This window comes from Falco punctatus (assembly GCF_963210335.1).
Source record: "Falco punctatus genome assembly, chromosome: 8".
Lineage (NCBI taxonomy): Eukaryota > Metazoa > Chordata > Aves > Falconiformes > Falconidae > Falco > Falco punctatus.
In genome coordinates this window covers 32,707,170-32,725,136 of record NC_137588.1, presented here as the reverse complement: position 1 = coordinate 32,725,136, position 17,967 = coordinate 32,707,170, and the positions used below count along the sequence as shown (strand labels likewise).

Below are 17,967 nucleotides of genomic sequence, written 5' to 3'. Positions count from 1 at the left end.
GGCTGCATGTTGGTTGCAACATGCGTTGTAGCTGCACTGCAGGGGATCATTTGTAAATAATCTGTTACTTACTGGTCCTAGGATTTCTGTATAAGAAAGATAAGACTGCCAAGTTTAAGCAGCTTACAGAAACTCCCTAGGTAAAAATACCTTTTTTAAAGACAAAAATAATAATTCTTGTAGGGGTAATTCTTCATGTGTATGCATTTTTAAAAACTAACAGGTAAAAGAAGATCCAGGGAAAATTTGCTTGGGGTTACTTCTGGCAGATTCTAGGAAGTGTCGGCATGCTTGGTGCAAAACCTTTTGAAACTCACTAACATTGCCGTTTTCAGACATTTTATAGTAACACTGCTAGAAATTAGCCTTGTGCTAATATAGAGGCAATTAATCGAGGAAGGAGAAAATTAAGTAGCAGTCGCACAAAAACTATCCGATTCCAGAGCATTTTGCACTCAGCTGTTTGTTGGACAGTGCTTGTTTTGAACCTTTCTTGGATGAAATGTGTTGGAGATGATAATGAAATACGTAACGGCTTAGAACATCAGAACTTCTTAAGTGTAGGTTGCTCTCACAGGTTACAAAATACCAACAGTCTACTCTAAATAACTTTTGTGAAACAGTAGGGTAAGGCCATATTTATTGCTTAAAGACAAACACCACCACCCCACGCCCCAGCCTCCATCTTGAAGTGCTTTGCCCCATAAATTCCCAATGATTTGAATTTAACGTGTGTGCACAGCTGCCCTGTCCCCAGGGCATCTGGAGAACTAAAGCTTACATGTAGCTCTGTTTCACTGGCGACAAGTCTAAAGTGACACATCATTTGGGACAATTTGTTCCCATTGCTTACAATGTATCTTGCACCTTCCAACAATTCCTGTTGTGCCATAAAATATAAGCGGTAGGATGCAATTTTACTTTTGGAAACTGTTCTGTTGTTTGTGTCTCTGAAAATAGTCACAGATGTAGAGGCTTTTCAAAGACAGATCTGTTCAAGGTACTGTAACTATTGAAAATTTGACATGGTGATGATTGGACATTGCCAAAAGAATCTCTTGATGAGGAAGCAGCAGTGTTGTCATGGTTACACAGAGGCAAGTGAGTTGCCATGGCAATGCTATAGATGTATTTTTTTGTGTGGAGTGACCCTTGTTGTTAGACCTCAGCTGGATATTGCCTCCTTGGTCCTGTACCTCTTTAGCTTGATGAAATAGAGTATGATGATAACAAACAGCTAGACATGTACCAATTGTGCCTAGCTTACAAATAAGCACTAGCAGATTTTTATCATTAATATTATTAGTTCAGGCAGGTGCTATGATCTGGGATGCTGGGAATGGTTGTGTCTCAGAGCAGTGCAATTTGAAGAAATACAGGTTGCAATAAGACTTTAACATAGCAGCTCAATACTGCACCTTCATAGTGAACGATATAACTTATTTTAAGTTGAGCGGAGACAATTTTGTGATTGATATCAGCAGACTGAATGTCAGTATTGTATAGTAACCACAGAGTGCTTGGAAAAATTAAGCTTTTAAGTTGTGAAGACGTAACTGCAAAGTCTGAATGTGCTGGTCCCTGGCATCCTGTGTATTCAGTCTGTTCAGAGATCTCTTGGGAGGACAGCGACCCCACCATGTGCAATAGCTTTAGTGAGGTGTGGAAGTCACAGAAGGAAAAAGCAACAAAAAATGAAGGCTGCTTGCTTGTCGCCTACTCTTTCAGTTGTTTTCAGGAGCTGTTAGTACTTGTTAACTTCCACAAAAACAAAACTTAATAGTTTAATGTGAACATGCTTTTATTGCTTATGTTGCTCCAACTCTGGCCCGTTTTCTTGAATGAATCTTAAATTTTTGTAAGAAAAAAGTGTGAACGGCACAGACGCACCAATCTGTTTTTTTGGAAGATCTTCCTAATGAAGTTAAATCAGGTTTGAGCTGCTGGACTGTGATGTGGTTCCAGCTGCTTCCTGCATGTGCAAGATGTGGGAGAAGCTCTGACTGCTGCCTCCTGCTCTGAGCTGGCTGCGAGCTTTCCCTGCTTGCCCTGGGCATTCCCTGAAGGTTTGGTTTGACAGGCATCCAGTATCTCTGTGCTGGAAGGTCTGGCCTATGATACTCGCTTTGTTGCCTGAGAAATTAATTTCTCTCTTTTTAATGCCAGGCCTGGGGTGACAGGTGGATGAAGGCACAGCTGGAAGTGACCAATGTATGTAGAAGGAGGGAGGTGGCATCTGTGTGTCCTGTGCTCCCATCTTCCTCTGAGTGTGGCACCACGCAGCCAGCACGGGCAAGGTGGGAGCACAGAAGTGCTGCTTTCTGCTCTTCTTTTGCAGTTGTTCAAAGCAAATAAGAACAAACCAGTGGTGTGCAAGTTATCTGTTACTAGCCACGCGTAATGTAAGTGTGAAAGGAGACATAGCGTGTGCTTTGTGAGTGCTGATGAAATGGGGGAAGGGGAGCTGGAAAGTGATATGTTTTAGAGAGCGTGTGTATAGTTAATTACGGTTTAATTGGAGCTGGAGATAATGTTCTTTGATTCCTGCAGCACCTTATAAGTAAGAACATCTCAAGTCTTGTTTGCATAGTGTGCAGACCCTTTTGTTCCTACTTTCTAGGTGAGAAGTTCTGTTTGAGGGTGGCAATGTGCTTGCCTAGCAATGCTCGGTAAGCTTCCATTCCTTGATTGAGAGTGAATTGAGTGTTGGGAGGTCTTTAGACAGATCTTTATGTTGAGAAGGAAAGTATGCATCAGTGTGTGTAATTATGGTGATACCTGAGCATCTGTGCAACACTTTGAATGAAATACTGCATATTAGAAAGACACTTCAACTATTGGCAGAGGTTTCTGTGGAAGAGACAGGAAAGAAAAGCAGTTCTCCTGATTCCTAGTTTCCTGCCTTGCTTTTTGCCTTTTTGTGTCTGCTGCTTATGTGAGCAACATAAAAGTGAGACCACTTACATATGCAGAACATTGAGGTGTAAAAATGTGAGATAAAGTGCCAGCAGGTAGTGAAGTACATTCTTGCTAGAAAGCTTAATATTTTTTTTTGAGTCTGAACTACATATCTGACATGATGTTTCAAGTGGAAAAGATCAACTGCTTGTTACATCTGAACCAGCCTGTGTTTTTTCATTTTCAATTCCATCAAAAGTTTTGAAACAAATGTAAGTTGAAGCCAAAAATGGAGTTTCCTGGGTAACCTGAAAAGAATTAGAGCAACGAGTGAAAGTCATTTTGCTCTTTAAGCTTCTCCATGCAAATGCAATTCAAGTAACTAGAATTTTTCAAGAGTGTGTGACAAGTTTGCAAACTCATTCAGTTGAGTGATTATGCAATGAGTAGTCCTTGGGTGTCTTCAGCCATGGCCTTTTAAAAATAAATTGCTTTCCTAGAGTCACAGGTGAAGTGAAGCAGAACACGACGAACACAGTGGTGTGCAGAGTGCAAGGGGAGTGGAACAGTGTGCTTGAGTTCACCTACAGCAACGGGGAGACAAAATATGTGGACTTGACAAAGCTGTCTGTGACAAGAAAAAGAGTTCGGCCCCTTGAGAAACAAGGACCGTTTGAATCTAGGTAGAGTATGTGTTCACAATTGTTGACCCTTTTTGTCCTGAGCAGTCTGGAGAATGCCATAGGAAAAATCTGCAAATGTAGATATTATTTGTGGATAACACTTAGCAGCAGTGGTCTTAATTTTTTATTTTTTTTAAAAACAAAACCCAAGTACATAATAAACAGTGTAAAAAAAACCAAGTGCAGGCACATGGTTGTTTACCTTGTCTCTTTTCTTCATGGACAGAGTTGTCTTATGAGTGCATGAAGTGCCTGCTAGAACAGACCCTCCTTATTTGTTTTGGTTTTAACCATTAGCTACACAGCAGGGCAGCTCCTGACAAGGGAGGTCCTCACAAGAAACTGCTTGTTGAGTAACACTTCCACAGCAACTTTAAAGGGTATACAAACAGACATTAGACTGGCACAGCCAAAACCTCAGAGCTATGCCTATCTGCTCCTAGTTGCTAGCATAGCTGTAAGACTCAGCCACGAGCCCTTCCATCTACGCTGTGCTGTTGTGCTCTGACCTGGGTTGATTTGCCATGTGTAAGTGAAGGGAATGCTCCTGCTCTGAAAGAACTGCATGCAGTGATCCTGCGGTTTGAGGTGGCAGGCTGAGGAAGCTTTTGAAAAGTAAAGTTAACAATTTGTTTTGTAGGAGGCTGTGGCAGCATGTAACAGAGTCTCTGCGGGATGGAGACATCGATAAGGCTACAGAGCACAAGCGAGCCCTTGAAGAACGACAGAGGAATGAAGAGAGGCTTCGTGCTGAAACGGAAACACCTTGGTGTACTAAATACTTCCTTAAAGAAGTAAGTTTGCAAGCAGTTAGCTGTTGATGAAGGCAGAGCTACAATGAAAGCAAGTGCACATATGGGTCTGTGTCCTGGAATAGAGTATTTGGCCTTAGAGTTTAGCTCCATGGGATTCATAGGAGAAAGGTGACGTAAGCACTTCAAATATATACAGGTCTGACTTTACCCTTCCCTTCCCTTCCCAAACATAATGATTTTGCAATTCCCTTGCAACGAAATGTTTGCCTCTTTTTATGGTCTGGTTTCTTTTACCAAGCACTTGCTCATGGACCATGGAAAACAGCCTTACATGTGCATATGTAAGTAGACGGTCACAGTAAATACCCAAAGAAAATAATCAGTAGTACTAATTTTGCTTATGTTGCGTGCATATGAACCAAGATACTACTGTTAGCAAAAAGGAACATGACGTCATTCTCAGCTTAGAACTTTCTTTGTTCTTACATTACGTTTTGGATGGAGCTTGCTTGTTCAATGACTTAACCTGTATTTCAATAATGATAATAATATAGTAAGACTTTTAACAAGGTGAACTGCAGCCTGCCCAGGAAGACTTGGGGCTGCTGGTATGATCAGTTTGAAATAGGCTTTCCTTGTAATCCAGCTGGTGAGACCCTGCTTGTGTACAGTTTTGCTGAGACCCTTGCAAGAGGAGAGGATGCAACTAAAACTTATGCTGTAGTAGTTTACATTCTCCTTGTAGTGAAACTGCAGTAGTGTAACTCCCTTTTCTCCTTCTTCCCATATCTTTCATCTAGCAAAGGTTTAAAACAGAAGCTAAAAAGGTTGGGTTTTTTTCCCCTGGGTTCATTTTTGTGTGTGTGTGGTTTGGTTTTAGGTTCAGGACTATGTTAGCTCCAATAAAGCTTTTTGTTCTCTAAAGCTACGTTAGTATGATTAGCTCAGATGTAGCTATTTGTATTGTTAGTATCTAGACTTAGAAGAGGTGAAATTCTGTTGCAAATCTGAGATGCGGATCTACTCAGAAAATGTTTAAATGTAATCCTGGGCGACTTCATTTCCAGGTAAGCAGTTGGGCTGTGTTAGCTGATAATCCTGGATAGCTGCTTCTCTGCTGGCTTCTTGTTTGACTTTTTAAAGTAATCTGGATCACGGAGTTGAGAGGAGTGGCTTTCCATCTGGGTTAATTACAAGTGCAGTTGATTCCCGGAGAGCACTGTGGCTCGGCAACAGCCTGTAGGTGTTCTGAACTAGTCTCAAGCCTGCAGCATTGATCTCTGTGTCTTAATCTGTGGGAGTTAAAGGTATAAGATAAGTCCCTCTGGTTTTCACAGCTATCAGTCTAGTAGTTGTGTGAAGGGAATCCTCCCAGAGCAGTGTCTTTATTATAATCAATTTTTTTTTTCTTTAAATTGCAGGGAGATGGCTGGGTTTATCATAAACCCCTCTGGAAAACAGTCTCTGCTGTGCAAACTCAAACGGACACTAACTAGAAAAGCAGCTTTAAGATGAGTTTTCTGATTTTCCTCTCCTTTTCCTCTGTCTCTCAAAACACAGTAGTCGTACTGAGTGTCCCCTTTTTATGTAATTGTGAAAGCTTAAATGAGGATAAAGAAATAAATATACTAGGGCACTTTAAAGCTATTTAAGAAACAATTAAAAGAAGAAGAAGAAAAGACGGAGTTGTAGAGACAAACTTGCCAGGTACATTCAACCTTTTGTATGATCCAAGAGATTTTATCTGAATTGTGTAAGATTCTTCTAAGTAGATCTGATTTGCAAAAGCTGCCTAAGAGAAGAGGGAACTGTTGGATTTTCGAGTGACATGGGAACTTTTTTCAGAATCTGCATCAAGCTTTTTAATAACTGAAAACTGCTCAGTACCCATGTAGACAACAGCAACAAAAAATTTGCTGCTTTTATGCCCAGTGATTAACCTTTTTGGCGAAAACTGGAGGCATGTTTGGAAGATGTGCCTGAAAACAGTGTTAAGAACCGGATCGTGACAACTTTTTTCTTCAGAGGGAACGCGTGCATGCATCAGAGAAGTATGGGATATATGTAGAGACTACCTTTCTTTTTTATGGATTTATAAAAGCAATTAGAATTGTAACCATGGAGAAATTTTTCCTCTGAAACATTTTAATATACTTGAAATAATTGACTTGAATTGGAAAAGTAATTTGAACACTTTTCAACTCCTAATTTTATTAAATCTCTTTGAGTGACTTCGATTTTTCTCATGTTATACTGTAATGAGGTTTGGCCTTCCCTCCCCCCCGCCCCCTCCACCTTCCCTTCCCAAGGACTAAGGCTTTCAAAATGAACAGAAAACGTATAATTTTGTATTTAAATTTATCTGCCCATCTAATCATCTCAGAGGTGAAGTATCAGTGTTACAAACTGTCCTTTGGATTGTTTTGGTTTCTTTCCTGTGGTGTTACTCAGAACAAAGTGGTGAAATGTGACCTGTGATACGTGGACTCTAGGTCCTGGGTTTTCATCTTACCATAAAAAAAAAAAAAAGCTGATTATGCTGAGGACCGGGTATTGATTTGAAACACAATCAGATATCAGGAAACTGTATTCAGGTACAAACATCCTTTTTTTTTGTTAACTATTTTATTGAAGTCTTAAGAATTGCTGGCAATTAAGAATAGTACTTATTATGGCTTTCGTTATTGGTGTAACTATAAGCTACCTTAATTTTTCCAACAGTGGTGCCTTAATGTTTTTTCTTCTGATGTAGTCTTCCAATCAGTGTATATAACATTATCTGCCACTTCCCAGCCATGGCAATGCACTTGATCCAGCATCGTGAGAGCTCACAACTGTGTGATCTGGTAAGATGGTCTCCATGGAAAAGATACAAGTGTAAGAATGCATCAGAAGGTTTAAATAACCATGTTAACTTTCAACACAAACTGTAAATTGTGCGAAAAAAAAAAAAAAGTTGGGTTTATGCACAACTATTTTGATCCTCTTGTACATTTTTTTTTTTGCTGTGAAATGCACTGAGACCTCCATGTGAGTCATAGTCCATTTGTGAGAAGTGGGGGTGGGGATAATAAAACTACAAAATGATTCATTTGTTCTGTCTGCTTTCCTAGAGATCAGGTGACCAGGAAGAGTAGGCTGCTGTTATCTTTTATGCTGGAGATCTGTCTGGAGTTTCCTTGGCCCTTAAAGTAGGATATTTTGGCACTGTGCACTTGAGTAATAACTATATTCTCCAGCAGAAGAATGTTTAGGCCCTGCTGTCTTGTTTGTGATATTCCATACAACCATCCTATCGTGTTAGTTTTGGATATCCATTGGGCATTTTCATGTTTAACCAGGAATAAAAATAAAATTGAAATCAGTGGGATTAGTTCCTCCTTGTTTCTTGATCTGGAGCACATTTGGTGTGTGCTGCTTGGCCAATACCAGGATTTGGGGTAGGAATCATGGTGGCTAATGCATGAACTTCCATAGTTCATCAATACGTGTACCAAACTGGGGGTGGTAGAGGGACAGAAAATAAATTGACAATGCTGTATATGTTTCATAGTTTTTAGCTGTGTCACATGGCAGTTTTGCTTTGAGCAAACAGTAAGGGCTGTGGTGCAAGGACCAGCTTTTAATATTGCAGTGATCAGAGCAGAAAACAAACCTTTATCAACTGAGCCTGCTCCAGGGATCAAACTTGTGCTTATTAAAATACAGACTTATGAGTCAGTCACAGAGCTCTGCTTAAAATTTTGATTTGGGAATTTGTCAAGGTGATGGCTGTAAAACAGACTGAAAAGCTCCCGTGTTGACCATAAACTCATTTGTGTTCCTTATATAATATTATTAGTCAAGTTATTTCTCTTCCACCCTCATCTGGTATGCTTGTGGTTTCACACTATGAAAGCTGTTACTAATTTTGTTGCAGGAAAATAGACCCAATGCTGAAGTAGTAGTCTTTTAAAATACATGAAACTCTTTCTTTTAAAGCCTTCTTTTGCTCAGATGATCACAAGAACTGGAATGGCTTCCTAGTGTGGATTTAGTTACAACGCAGATTTCTAGTTACTTCTAGAAACAAAGGGTGTAGTTGAAAACAGTTTGGAAAGAAAAAAAAAAATCTAGCCACTGGATATCCAGCTTAAATTGTAAGACATTTATGTAATTCTTCTGCTAGCTGCAAGCACCCTACAGACTGATGGATGTATTTTTAAATCTGACCAGATTTGATTTTCTTGCATAACTGCTGTTGTTTCCATCTTGTACCTTCTGGAGTGAAGGGAAGGGCTTACTGCTGCTTCCTTTGTAATGTTTGCTAGAACCGCAGCGTGTTCCAATGGGGAGCATGGCAAAATGTAGGATTTTGACTGACGTTAAGGGTAAAATTCTTAGTGATCTCAGTGGTTTTAGGCTCCCTGAGTTATGAATGGGTCTTGGAGCTTAAGTAAGTGGCTCTTCTCAGAGGGGCTGCGTAGCCTGCGGCTCATGGGAAAGAAAGTGTGGCAAGTCACATGTAACGCAGGCATTCGGGTGTATAGTCCTGGAAGCTTGATTCTGGACTCTGTTTTCATGGAAAAAAATGCAATGTGTAGGCATGGGGAGGGGAACAGATTGAGAAGGTTTTCAGCTTATTTACAGAATAAACTGTCAAGCCTAGGATTAAGTCTTTGTCTCCCCAGGAGAATTTGGGTTTCAGCCATCGGAATCGAAGATGCAGCCCTTCAGTGTCTAGTTTGCACGGGCTGATCCCCCCCCGTCCCAGGCACCTGTGGGAAGAACAGGTCACAGTATCTTTTAAAGCCTCTTGAACTGAACTTGCAAGAACAAGTAAACGTAGTCATCGGTCTCCTGTTTAAACAACTTGGTCCAAAACTTGGTAGGGGAAATTCTACACTGAATATTACGGGAAGGAAAGACTGGACAGCCTCAGGGAGGCGAGTTTGGCGTGTCCTCGTAGTTTTATCTCCATGTCAGAAAAGCTGCCTCATGCTGTCTGTTTCTCCTGGGCATATGTACAGTAGAGCTGTGGTTAATATATTGAGGAAATGCGACTGAAGTCGGGTGGGTGGAAAGGGTGTGTTATGGTGATCTGGGGAGGATGTGCTTCGAGAGAAAAGGGTTAGCTTGAAAAATCCTAAGGTGACAGGAGGTAGCAGCCAGTTGGGGGACTGGTGAGAATGAAAGGTATGGTCACAGTTGCAGGTGGAGACTTACACATGGTAGCTGAAGTGTATTTTTTTTTTTATTACTTGGTGTAACCTAATTCATTCCCCCTCCATCCTTTGAAGGGTTTAGAGACCATTTTGTTCTAGACTTAACGTAGGACCTGTGGAAATGGTCCAAAGCAGTGGAAACAACAGTGAGAGAAGAAAAGCTTTGTGTATGAACTGGTACTGTCATAGCTGTGCATTTTAGAAAACTGAAACAGCCCTGCAGATCTGCTTCCCAGCTCCACATCGGGGAGCCTCTGCTATAGAAAGCTCGTGGCTGTTGTACAGTTTTGTCCCTTTGCCTCTTGTAGGGGTCAATCCATGCATCTGCATGCTAGCAAGCAAAATGCTCCTCTCCAATGCTATCCTGAAAGATACACCTCTGTGTAGGTGTCAGGTATGGGCTTGCAGGGCTTAGTAGCAGCTAAGGTTTTTATTACCTTTTGTTCCAGGGGTGGAGGGATTAAGATTTGCACAATGCCAGGATTCAGAGCGAGGTATGACTTACCTTTCCTTAATTGCCTTTCTGCTACAGAGGCAGCCTGGCTTGATCTGGTAGTTACGGGAGTAAAGGACCCGGTTCTATCTGATTGTGTTTCTTCAGATTGAGTAACACCGCAGAGGAGTGCGGAAAAGTTGCAAGAAGAATTAGCCAACATGTTTGTGTTGACAATTACACTTTGGCATGAATCTGTTGGCTAGAGGTGGCTGGAAGCTGGACTGATACAGCAAAAGAGTTGTTTAGATATCCTGTACGGAGACTTCTTAAAGCCAAACAGCAGTCTACACTGACTTTTTTTTTATGTTGAAGAAGCTTCATGCACCCACCTGAACTATCAAGTACACCCATGAATTCCCTGGTGAAAAAAAGGCGTGTTGGATTTGCAGCAAATCAGACTTTTACTAACTGGATTACTGGGTATCTTTATGTGCTGTTAAGGACGGACTGATCAATGAGTAGTTGTCTTGGGTGCCAGCATTTCTTCCACTGAGAGTGTGTTACATCTCAAGATGTTTTTTCTGCTGCTACAACATATTTTTTTGTGTGTGGAGGCCATTAAAAAAGGAAAATTGAAGAGTAAATTGTCCTGATCTCTGAAGAACAAGCAGTTAGAGGAGAAACTAGTGATGGCAGTATGGAAGGACTTCAAAAGATAGACATGGAATTCAGGTGCTTATTAATAAAAGATTAACCATTATTTTAAAAAATAATAAAAGGAATGCTTTGCATCATTACACATTTAAAGTACGTACAAAACCAGTTCATATATGATGTTGCACTTTAACCAAAGTTTTGATTCCACAGTTCACTGTATCTGTGGGAGGAAACAGATGTTATAAATAAGTTATGTACTAGATCTTAGTTCCATTTTGAAAACCAGAGCAAGTTTGTTTTTGTTTTTTTCCCATGAGCTAAATGCTTCTCACTTATCCTCATGTTCCTTGTGATGAGGCTTTTTGCCTGCTGTGTCACTGCGTATTTCTGCTCCCGTCACTGTCCTGGTGCTCCCCACCTGGAGAAGCTGTCTTGCTGGCCTCGTTGTCAGTGTTGTTGTTGAGGATGTCATCGCAATCCATCTGTGCCATCAGGTTGAAGCGCTCGGCCACGCAGTGGGCGGTGAGGCGAGCCTCAGGGTCGTGGTCCCAGCACTCTGTGATGGTGTCGCACAGAAAACGCATTCCCTGCAGTCAGAAGGGCTGAATTTAGATCTGAAGCCGGGCAGAAGAGGAGCTAGAAACTGCTCTAATGCAATCACAGTGTTTTACCATACTTCTGACAGCTTCCTGCAGAAATGCTTTTTTTGGCCAAGCTTAAGCGCAAGAAGGAACGGCTGTGGTAAGTTGTGGCGAGTGCCAGTGCTGGCACCGTTACTGGCACTGCTTGCGTTAGCGTGGCAGCCTTGGCTCGCTTGGGATCTGGTCCCACGCTGCCTGGAAATCTCCCCTGGAAGTCGGTTCGTGTTGACTGTGGGACTTAAATAGGGGCTGGAAGGCAACAGGCCCTCCATCTGCTGTCTCAGCCTTGCCCCTTCGGTTCAGAGCATCCTAAAATCATGAGGGACAGGAGAGGTGCAGGTGGTGACCTGGAGGCTGGCAGCTGAGCCCAGCTCTCTGGGTGTCAAGCCTGCACCCTGGCTGTGACACTTGAGGGGAGGGGAAGGGCAGGGTGGGGGGTTCAAAGGTAAATTTGCAATTGAACTTCTTAAACCTGACTTCTTGGCTTAGCAGCTTTCTGAAGGGGCGTGCTGTGCCAAATACTCATTGCAGCGTGCAGCTGAACTTTGTTTTCTCACCACAAATTAGTATCTTGGTTTAGGTGGGATTGAGTACTTCCCAGCCTGCTCCTGAACACTTTCAGTTCCTCTCGGTTACTATGATTATTTCTCCCAGTAATACGTGTTTTTCCAATTGTGTGGTGCTCTGAAAAAAGTCCCAATATTTGCAGTTTAGGAACAAAATGGCAGTATTCAGCTGGTAATTTTTCCCACTCTTAAGCTAGTAACACAGCTAGCACCAGAAGCTATGTTGGACCTTCCTTTGCCTATATAATTCCTATCATGTGCTATTGCTTTTTGCATCATTGTCAGCCAAGGTTGCAACACAGTGGAAAAATCATTACGCTAAATAAAGCTTCATGTTTTTCAGTGGGTTTTGTGTATGTCTTAATTTGCGATTAAGAGAACCTGAAAGTCTCATATGGACCAACACAAGCAGAAAATGCAAGTCCTACAGAGACGTACCATCGGCGTCGCCTGGCCTTCTGCACCTCGCTCTGCGCTGGCTGCTCTCTGCTAAGTTTCGTTGTACTAAATCTTCCACAATGGACACAGATTAGAGGGAACAGGGTTGTGCAGTAAAACCGACAGATGGTGTGTTCCAGTACCTCTTACGTCACTCATTTATTACCTTAGTTGAACGGATTTGAGGATAATTGATTAACATGCAAAAATGAGCTAGCTTAGCTGCAGTTTTTAAAATAAGCCTTTTCTCAAACAGAACATGGCTCTGTCATATGGTTTAGTCATTAGATTTTCTGTGCTTGTTTTGCCCTGAAATCATGAGATTTATTTGCAGTTTTCCTTGTAAGTAGCAATGATGTTCTTTTGCATTGGTGCAACTGGAACATCATGTTTTGCTCACGAAACGGACTTTGTTTGGGGTTTATATTTGGTATCTCAGATTTTCCAAGATTCCAAAGGACGTTGAGTTTTACAAGTGTATTTTTAGTGGCAATATTGTCTCAAGCTCCCACTGCTCCTTCCTGTCCTGCACTACCCCTTCAGTTGTGCCAGTACAACAGTCTGTTCGGCTGCTTCATGAACCAGATCCTGGAATGTACCTGGCCTAAATAACCAGTTGGGTTTTTTGATATGTAGCGGGGTGTGAGGGGAGGTAGAAGCATGGGCTCAAGGTGTGTTTAATTTATATGGGAAACTTTGGGTATAAGTTTCTTCAGCTGGCTATATTGTGCAGCCTTGCAAACAGCTGCCCTGGAGCTGTTGATGGGCAGCATGCTGGGTGAGTCAGCTCTGTCAGGGGAAATGAATGCTTATATTCATTGAAAATCTGAAATCATGGCCAAGAATGTAGGTCATCACTTGACTGAGAGTGATCCTGATGGCTGAAATGTGGAAGTAGCTTTTGGAGCTCTGTGTTGAACTTATGTTTGGTGATGGGAACGTCTATGGGTTTTCTATTCAGGTAAGCAACTTGTCACCCTTTCCTGGTGTCACCCAACGCTTCCATCCACAGGATCCTGTTGACCCCTGGAGTGGCACAAACCGGTGGCTTTCTGATGCTTCCCAGCAGATGGTGCTGCCCTATGCCTCATCCTGCAGAGATTGGTTGCAAAATGCCCCGAAAAATCATATTGGATCAGCTAAGATTAGTTGGAGGCAAACTTTCAGGAGCACAACATGGCTTTTCTGTTCCTCTTCCCCAGTGAACATCAGGTGGTCTAATAAAAGTTACTATGTTAGAAGCCTTGCTCTGTTTACATGCTAAACCAACCCAACTACAGTAACGTTATTTCTCGGGGGTGTCTGCAATCACCCTTCCTCAGCTCCTCTCGGTGCATTTCTGGCCAGGCTCTATCAGAGTGTGACTTCTGAGAAGCCAAGCCTCTATATTTTTCCTGTGGTTTCAAAGTTTATCAGAGACCCTGGGAGGTAAATGTCCAACATAAATACTCAAAGGCTTCAAATATGTAGCGGTGCTGATTGAAGCTCCTGTGTTTGCCTTCATCAAGGAAAAAGGCTGGGTGAACTTCACAAGTGGGCTGGCCAACTGATAAACTTAATGGTGGTCCAGCAGAAACCACGGGTTCATTTGATGCTGTTTGCAACCTTGCTTGGTCAGGTCAGTTGTGAGTCTTTGGACAAACATGGTTTTGAGAGGAGGTGTTGCAGGGAACACATGGCCTCCTGAGAATTTTATCTTTCCTTTTGAAAAGCCTGGCTTTACGTGCCATCCAGGCGGAGTGGGAGCAGTAGCAGGGTGTTCTGTGGGTGAACACTGCAAAGCGATGCACTGAACGCTGCAAGGCTCCGTAAGCCAGCAGGCTCAATGTTTCAGCTTGTTTTTCAGATGAACCGAATCGTTGATCAGCAGATGGTGTTTTTCCACAAGATGTGAAATTTAATTAGCACCAGAGTTGGGCAAGATTTGAAAATTACTGTCAGTGTGGCTGTTACCCCTTGTGTCCTCAATGCGTGGAAGGAAATACTGGACCTGAGGGAGAGAGGACCCTGTCAAGGCCACAAGGTGCCTGTGTTTCTGGAGCTGGCTGGTCTGGGTGTCCTTGTGGGTGGTTTTAACAGAGCACATCTCACCATTGCTGCAGTGTTCCTATTCTAGAGCACTGGGTTATGCCTTCTGTCCTGAAATCCTTTGCTTTCAGACTTTCTGAGCTGAAGGCTGGTGAAGGGCTTCCCCTTGGCAAGACTTGAGCTGAGCAGGTTCCCTGCTTTCAGCTTCACGTGCGTTTCCTGGTGGTTTCGCTCAAGGGAGATGCTTCCTGTTTTGCTTTCCCTTGTAGAAGTCTTTCTTCTTGCATGCCAAGTCTCAGCCTCCCATATTAGAGTAATATTAGGTAATTTTGACCTCGAAACCTCCACAGCCAAGCAGGCAGAAGGCTGCATGCACCTTCCTCCCCTCTGTCCCTGCTGTGAGATGGCTGTGTGCGAGGGACTGCCTGTTCTCAGAGCTAGAGTTTTCTGGATGCCATGGTTAGGGCAGGAGTGGGGTGGATTCAAATGATTTGCTGTTTCATGAGAAGAGGCTGCACTGAAATGCTCTGTTTTGCTGTTATCCTCAAGATAACTTAATTGCATCACTTGGCATTCGTAACGCTTCCTGATCATGGCTATTGATTTTATTCCCACCAAGGAAATCATAGAATCATTGAGGTTGGAAAAGACCTTTGAGGTCACCAAGTCCAACTGTTAACCCAGGACTGCCAAGTTGTAACATGCCACTAAACCAGGTCCCTAAGCATGGCATCTATGTGTTTTTTAAATGCCTTCAGGGATGGTTATTCCACCATCTCCCTGAGCAGCCTGTTCCAATGCTTCACCACCCTTTCAGGGTCAAATGGGTCTCGTAGGGCCTAACATGGGCTCAGCCAACCACAATGGAGCTGGAAGTAGCCCAGGAGTTCTGCACATTCTGGCACTGATGGCAGCTTTATAATCTTATTTTTTGGGCTGGTTTAGTGAGGGGGGACAATGTGGGTTGCTTTTTTCTGAACCAGCTACTCCCAGCTTACCTGATGCACCAGCCAGCTGCTTGGGATCTCGGGTCGCCCTCTGCCATGCAGCACGATGTCCCTCATGGTGTCCACACAGGGCTGCTCCTGGACTTTTGACCCAAAAGGCAGCTCATAATTCTTTACCTCTGCAAGGAAGCACCAGCAGCATTACAGGATGTTTTGAATGCATTCACTGCTTTGCTTTGCATGGTTCACCGGATGAGAATAGATTTTTTTTTTTATTATTTTTTTTATCAGTCTGCAAAAATAAACTGATCTGGAAACAATTTAGAATCTGAACATAGAATCATAGTCTTGGGTTTTCATATAGAGGTTGTTTTCAGAGACAGGACTGAGGAACCACCTGACCACCTTCCTGAACCCAAGTGATGCACTACAAAGGACATGGTCTGTCTTTGTGCGAGACATATTTTGAGCAGGTACGATGTGTTGCACTGGTGAAAGATGGGAGAGGTGACTACACTACCAGCATTTGGATACCTGCTGCGGGTATGGATTGCATTAGAGGAGAAATGACCCTTCCAGAAGAGCAAACCCATGCTGTGGAAGGCCAAGGAGAAACTCCCTGTTGCAGAGGTGAGAGGCCACCCTGGTTTCTGCCAGCTCCTGCCTGGATGTGAATGCAGGTGAAATACGAGGGGGGTAGGGATGGCATGGGATGTTGGCTTGGGAGCAGAAGGTGCACAGGACATCTGAGTCGGGCGAGGGTCTCCCACCACCGGGCATGGGGCATGCAGGGCAGCTTTCTTGCCTAAGGTTGAAGCCTCTTGCAGCTCCGTGGGCTTGGATTGCAAGTGGGTAGGATAGGGAAGGAACTGGAGAGCTCTAAAAGGGAAGAGGGGAGCAGGCAGAAGGGCAGGTAGCAGCTAACAGCAGTTAATTAAATGTTTTGCTACAAGCAATTTCAGATGCCAGGATGTGGCTCTGGGCAGTGAGGGGGGACGTGGCTGTGTCAGAGACTGGACTTTGCGAGTCCCTGTAAAGTCTGGTGTTGTCTGGAAAAAAAAGTGCTTGTGGCCAGGGAGGGGGAGGCACCTTTGGCTCTTCCTGCTTGGTTTGCTTTGCATTGCCAGTGCTGACTGGGATGAGACTGGGCGCTGACTGGCTTTGAGCAGGGGCTGGGCCAGATGACCCCCGGGGGTCCCGTCCTGCTCCTTGGCCACTGAGCCAGCCCCCTTGAGCCACAGCACACAGGGCAGGCAGCCAAGGGGGAGGTTCTGCTGCCAGCTCTTAGCAGTCCTACAGAGACCCGATCCACCCCTGTGCCATTGATGGGGACATGGGAGTGACCCATGTCCCCGTATGGGGAGGAAGGGAGCAAAAAGGTGTGCGGCCACCCTGGTGCGGTGCTCCTACCTCCTACCACTTCACATCTGGAGGCCATTTCCCATAAAACGAGGGCCATGGAGTAGACATCCATCTGCTTGAAAGACTCCAGGTCTTCCAGGTTCACCCTGGACTCCAGGACCTCTGGGGCCATGTACCTGGCGGTGCCCACCTGCCCACAAAGAGGAGAGAGGCATTAGCAGGGTGCGCGAGGACTCTGGCCATGAGGCGACCAGGGTGGCTCGCAAAGGCTCCCCTTCGGGAAGGGCTGGCGGGTCATACTTGCCTGCCCGCTGTTGGCAAAGTCATCTACTGTCAGGGAAGGGTCGAGGCGTATGGCGATGCCGAAGTCGCAGAGCACACACTCCTGCTCGTTCTTCACCAGGACGTTCGTGCTTTTGATGTCTCGGTGGGCGATGGGGATTTTCGGCCTGCCACAGGCGGTGTAGTCGCTGTGGAGGTGGGCCACCCCGCTCACCAGGGAGCCCGCCATCTTCTGCAGGTCCATCCAGCTCAGGACGTGGCGGGACAAGTAGTCCTTGAGGTTGCCCCGGCTGTGGTAGGCAGTGATGAGCCAGTACTCCCGGCGTGGCCCTGTGCCCCGGTCCTCGGCAGTGAGGAACCGCAGGACGCTGTCATGCTTGAGGCTGGTGTCGGTGAAAATCTGGCTCTCGTTCTTCCAGGAGGAGTACTCCTCGCAGGGGAAGATCTTCACAGCCACCGTCTCGTACTGCCCCGAGCGGCTGTGGCTCAGCTTGGCCCTCCACACCTCCGCGAACTGCCCTTTGCCCACCATCTCGTCCAGCTCAATGGGGAGCAGCTCGGCGGGGCGGCTGGTGGGGCCGGCACAGGCCGGGCTCTCGTCCATCAGCACGGACAACTTCTCCTCCCGCTCGGCAGACCTCCCCTGCTCTGGCAGCGCCGGGGGCTGTCCCGCTTTCCCACCCCACGCCTTGGCTCTCTTGCGCTGCTTCTGCGTGCGGCAGAGGTAAAATATCACCGTGATCATCACCGCCACCAGCAGCGGGGGCAGGAGGCTGATGGCGGCCACCGGGATCACCTCCTTGCTCTGCAGCATGGAGTAGCCTGCAGGGAGGAAAGCAAAGGCGAGGGCGCTGCCGCCGTGGGTCTGCGACAGCTCGTTTTCATCACGCAGAGGAGGAAAATACGTGAAGCCGTTAACGAGGTGCAGCCCTTCGTGGGGCTGCAAGGCATGCTGTGCACAAAGCCCATCCCCGCAACAAACCCAGGCGTAGGTATTTAAGGGGGCTGCTCGGTTTAGGTCTCAGATTTAGCTCCATTTATCAGGTGAGGGTTCAGGGTGCTGGGCTGGG

The 17,967-nt window shown here is 44.7% G+C and overlaps 2 protein-coding genes across 6 annotated transcripts in view; one reads left to right on the top strand and one right to left on the bottom strand.

Moving 5' to 3' along the window:
- The window catches only part of OSBPL11 (oxysterol binding protein like 11), a 42,581-nt gene extending 36,008 nt beyond the window's left edge, over nucleotides 1–6,573 (top strand). For 4 of the 5 annotated variants that reach the window (XM_080399208.1, XM_080399211.1, XM_080399209.1 and 1 more), the window contains 3 exons: nucleotides 3,399–3,581; nucleotides 4,222–4,375; nucleotides 5,758–6,573. In XM_080399208.1, coding sequence (XP_080255334.1) covers nucleotides 3,399–3,581; nucleotides 4,222–4,375; nucleotides 5,758–5,832 — 412 coding nt within the window. In that variant the 3' untranslated portion in view covers nucleotides 5,833–6,573. Of the gene's footprint in view, nucleotides 1–2,166; nucleotides 2,298–3,398; nucleotides 3,582–4,221; nucleotides 4,376–5,757 lie in introns of those variants that run through there. The other variant, XR_013929981.1, reaches the window with a different exon arrangement.
- Nucleotides 6,574–10,843: 4,270 nt separating this feature from the next.
- Nucleotides 10,844–17,967, bottom strand: part of LOC308068497 (TGF-beta receptor type-2-like) — a 310,921-nt gene continuing 303,797 nt past the window's right edge. The window contains exons 5-8 of the mRNA XM_080399218.1: nucleotides 16,920–17,719; nucleotides 16,664–16,805; nucleotides 15,305–15,432; nucleotides 10,844–11,220 (exon numbers count right to left, since the gene is read on the bottom strand). Coding sequence (XP_080255344.1) covers nucleotides 11,008–11,220; nucleotides 15,305–15,432; nucleotides 16,664–16,805; nucleotides 16,920–17,719 — 1,283 coding nt within the window. The 3' untranslated portion in view covers nucleotides 10,844–11,007. The remainder of the gene's footprint in view (nucleotides 11,221–15,304; nucleotides 15,433–16,663; nucleotides 16,806–16,919; nucleotides 17,720–17,967) is intronic.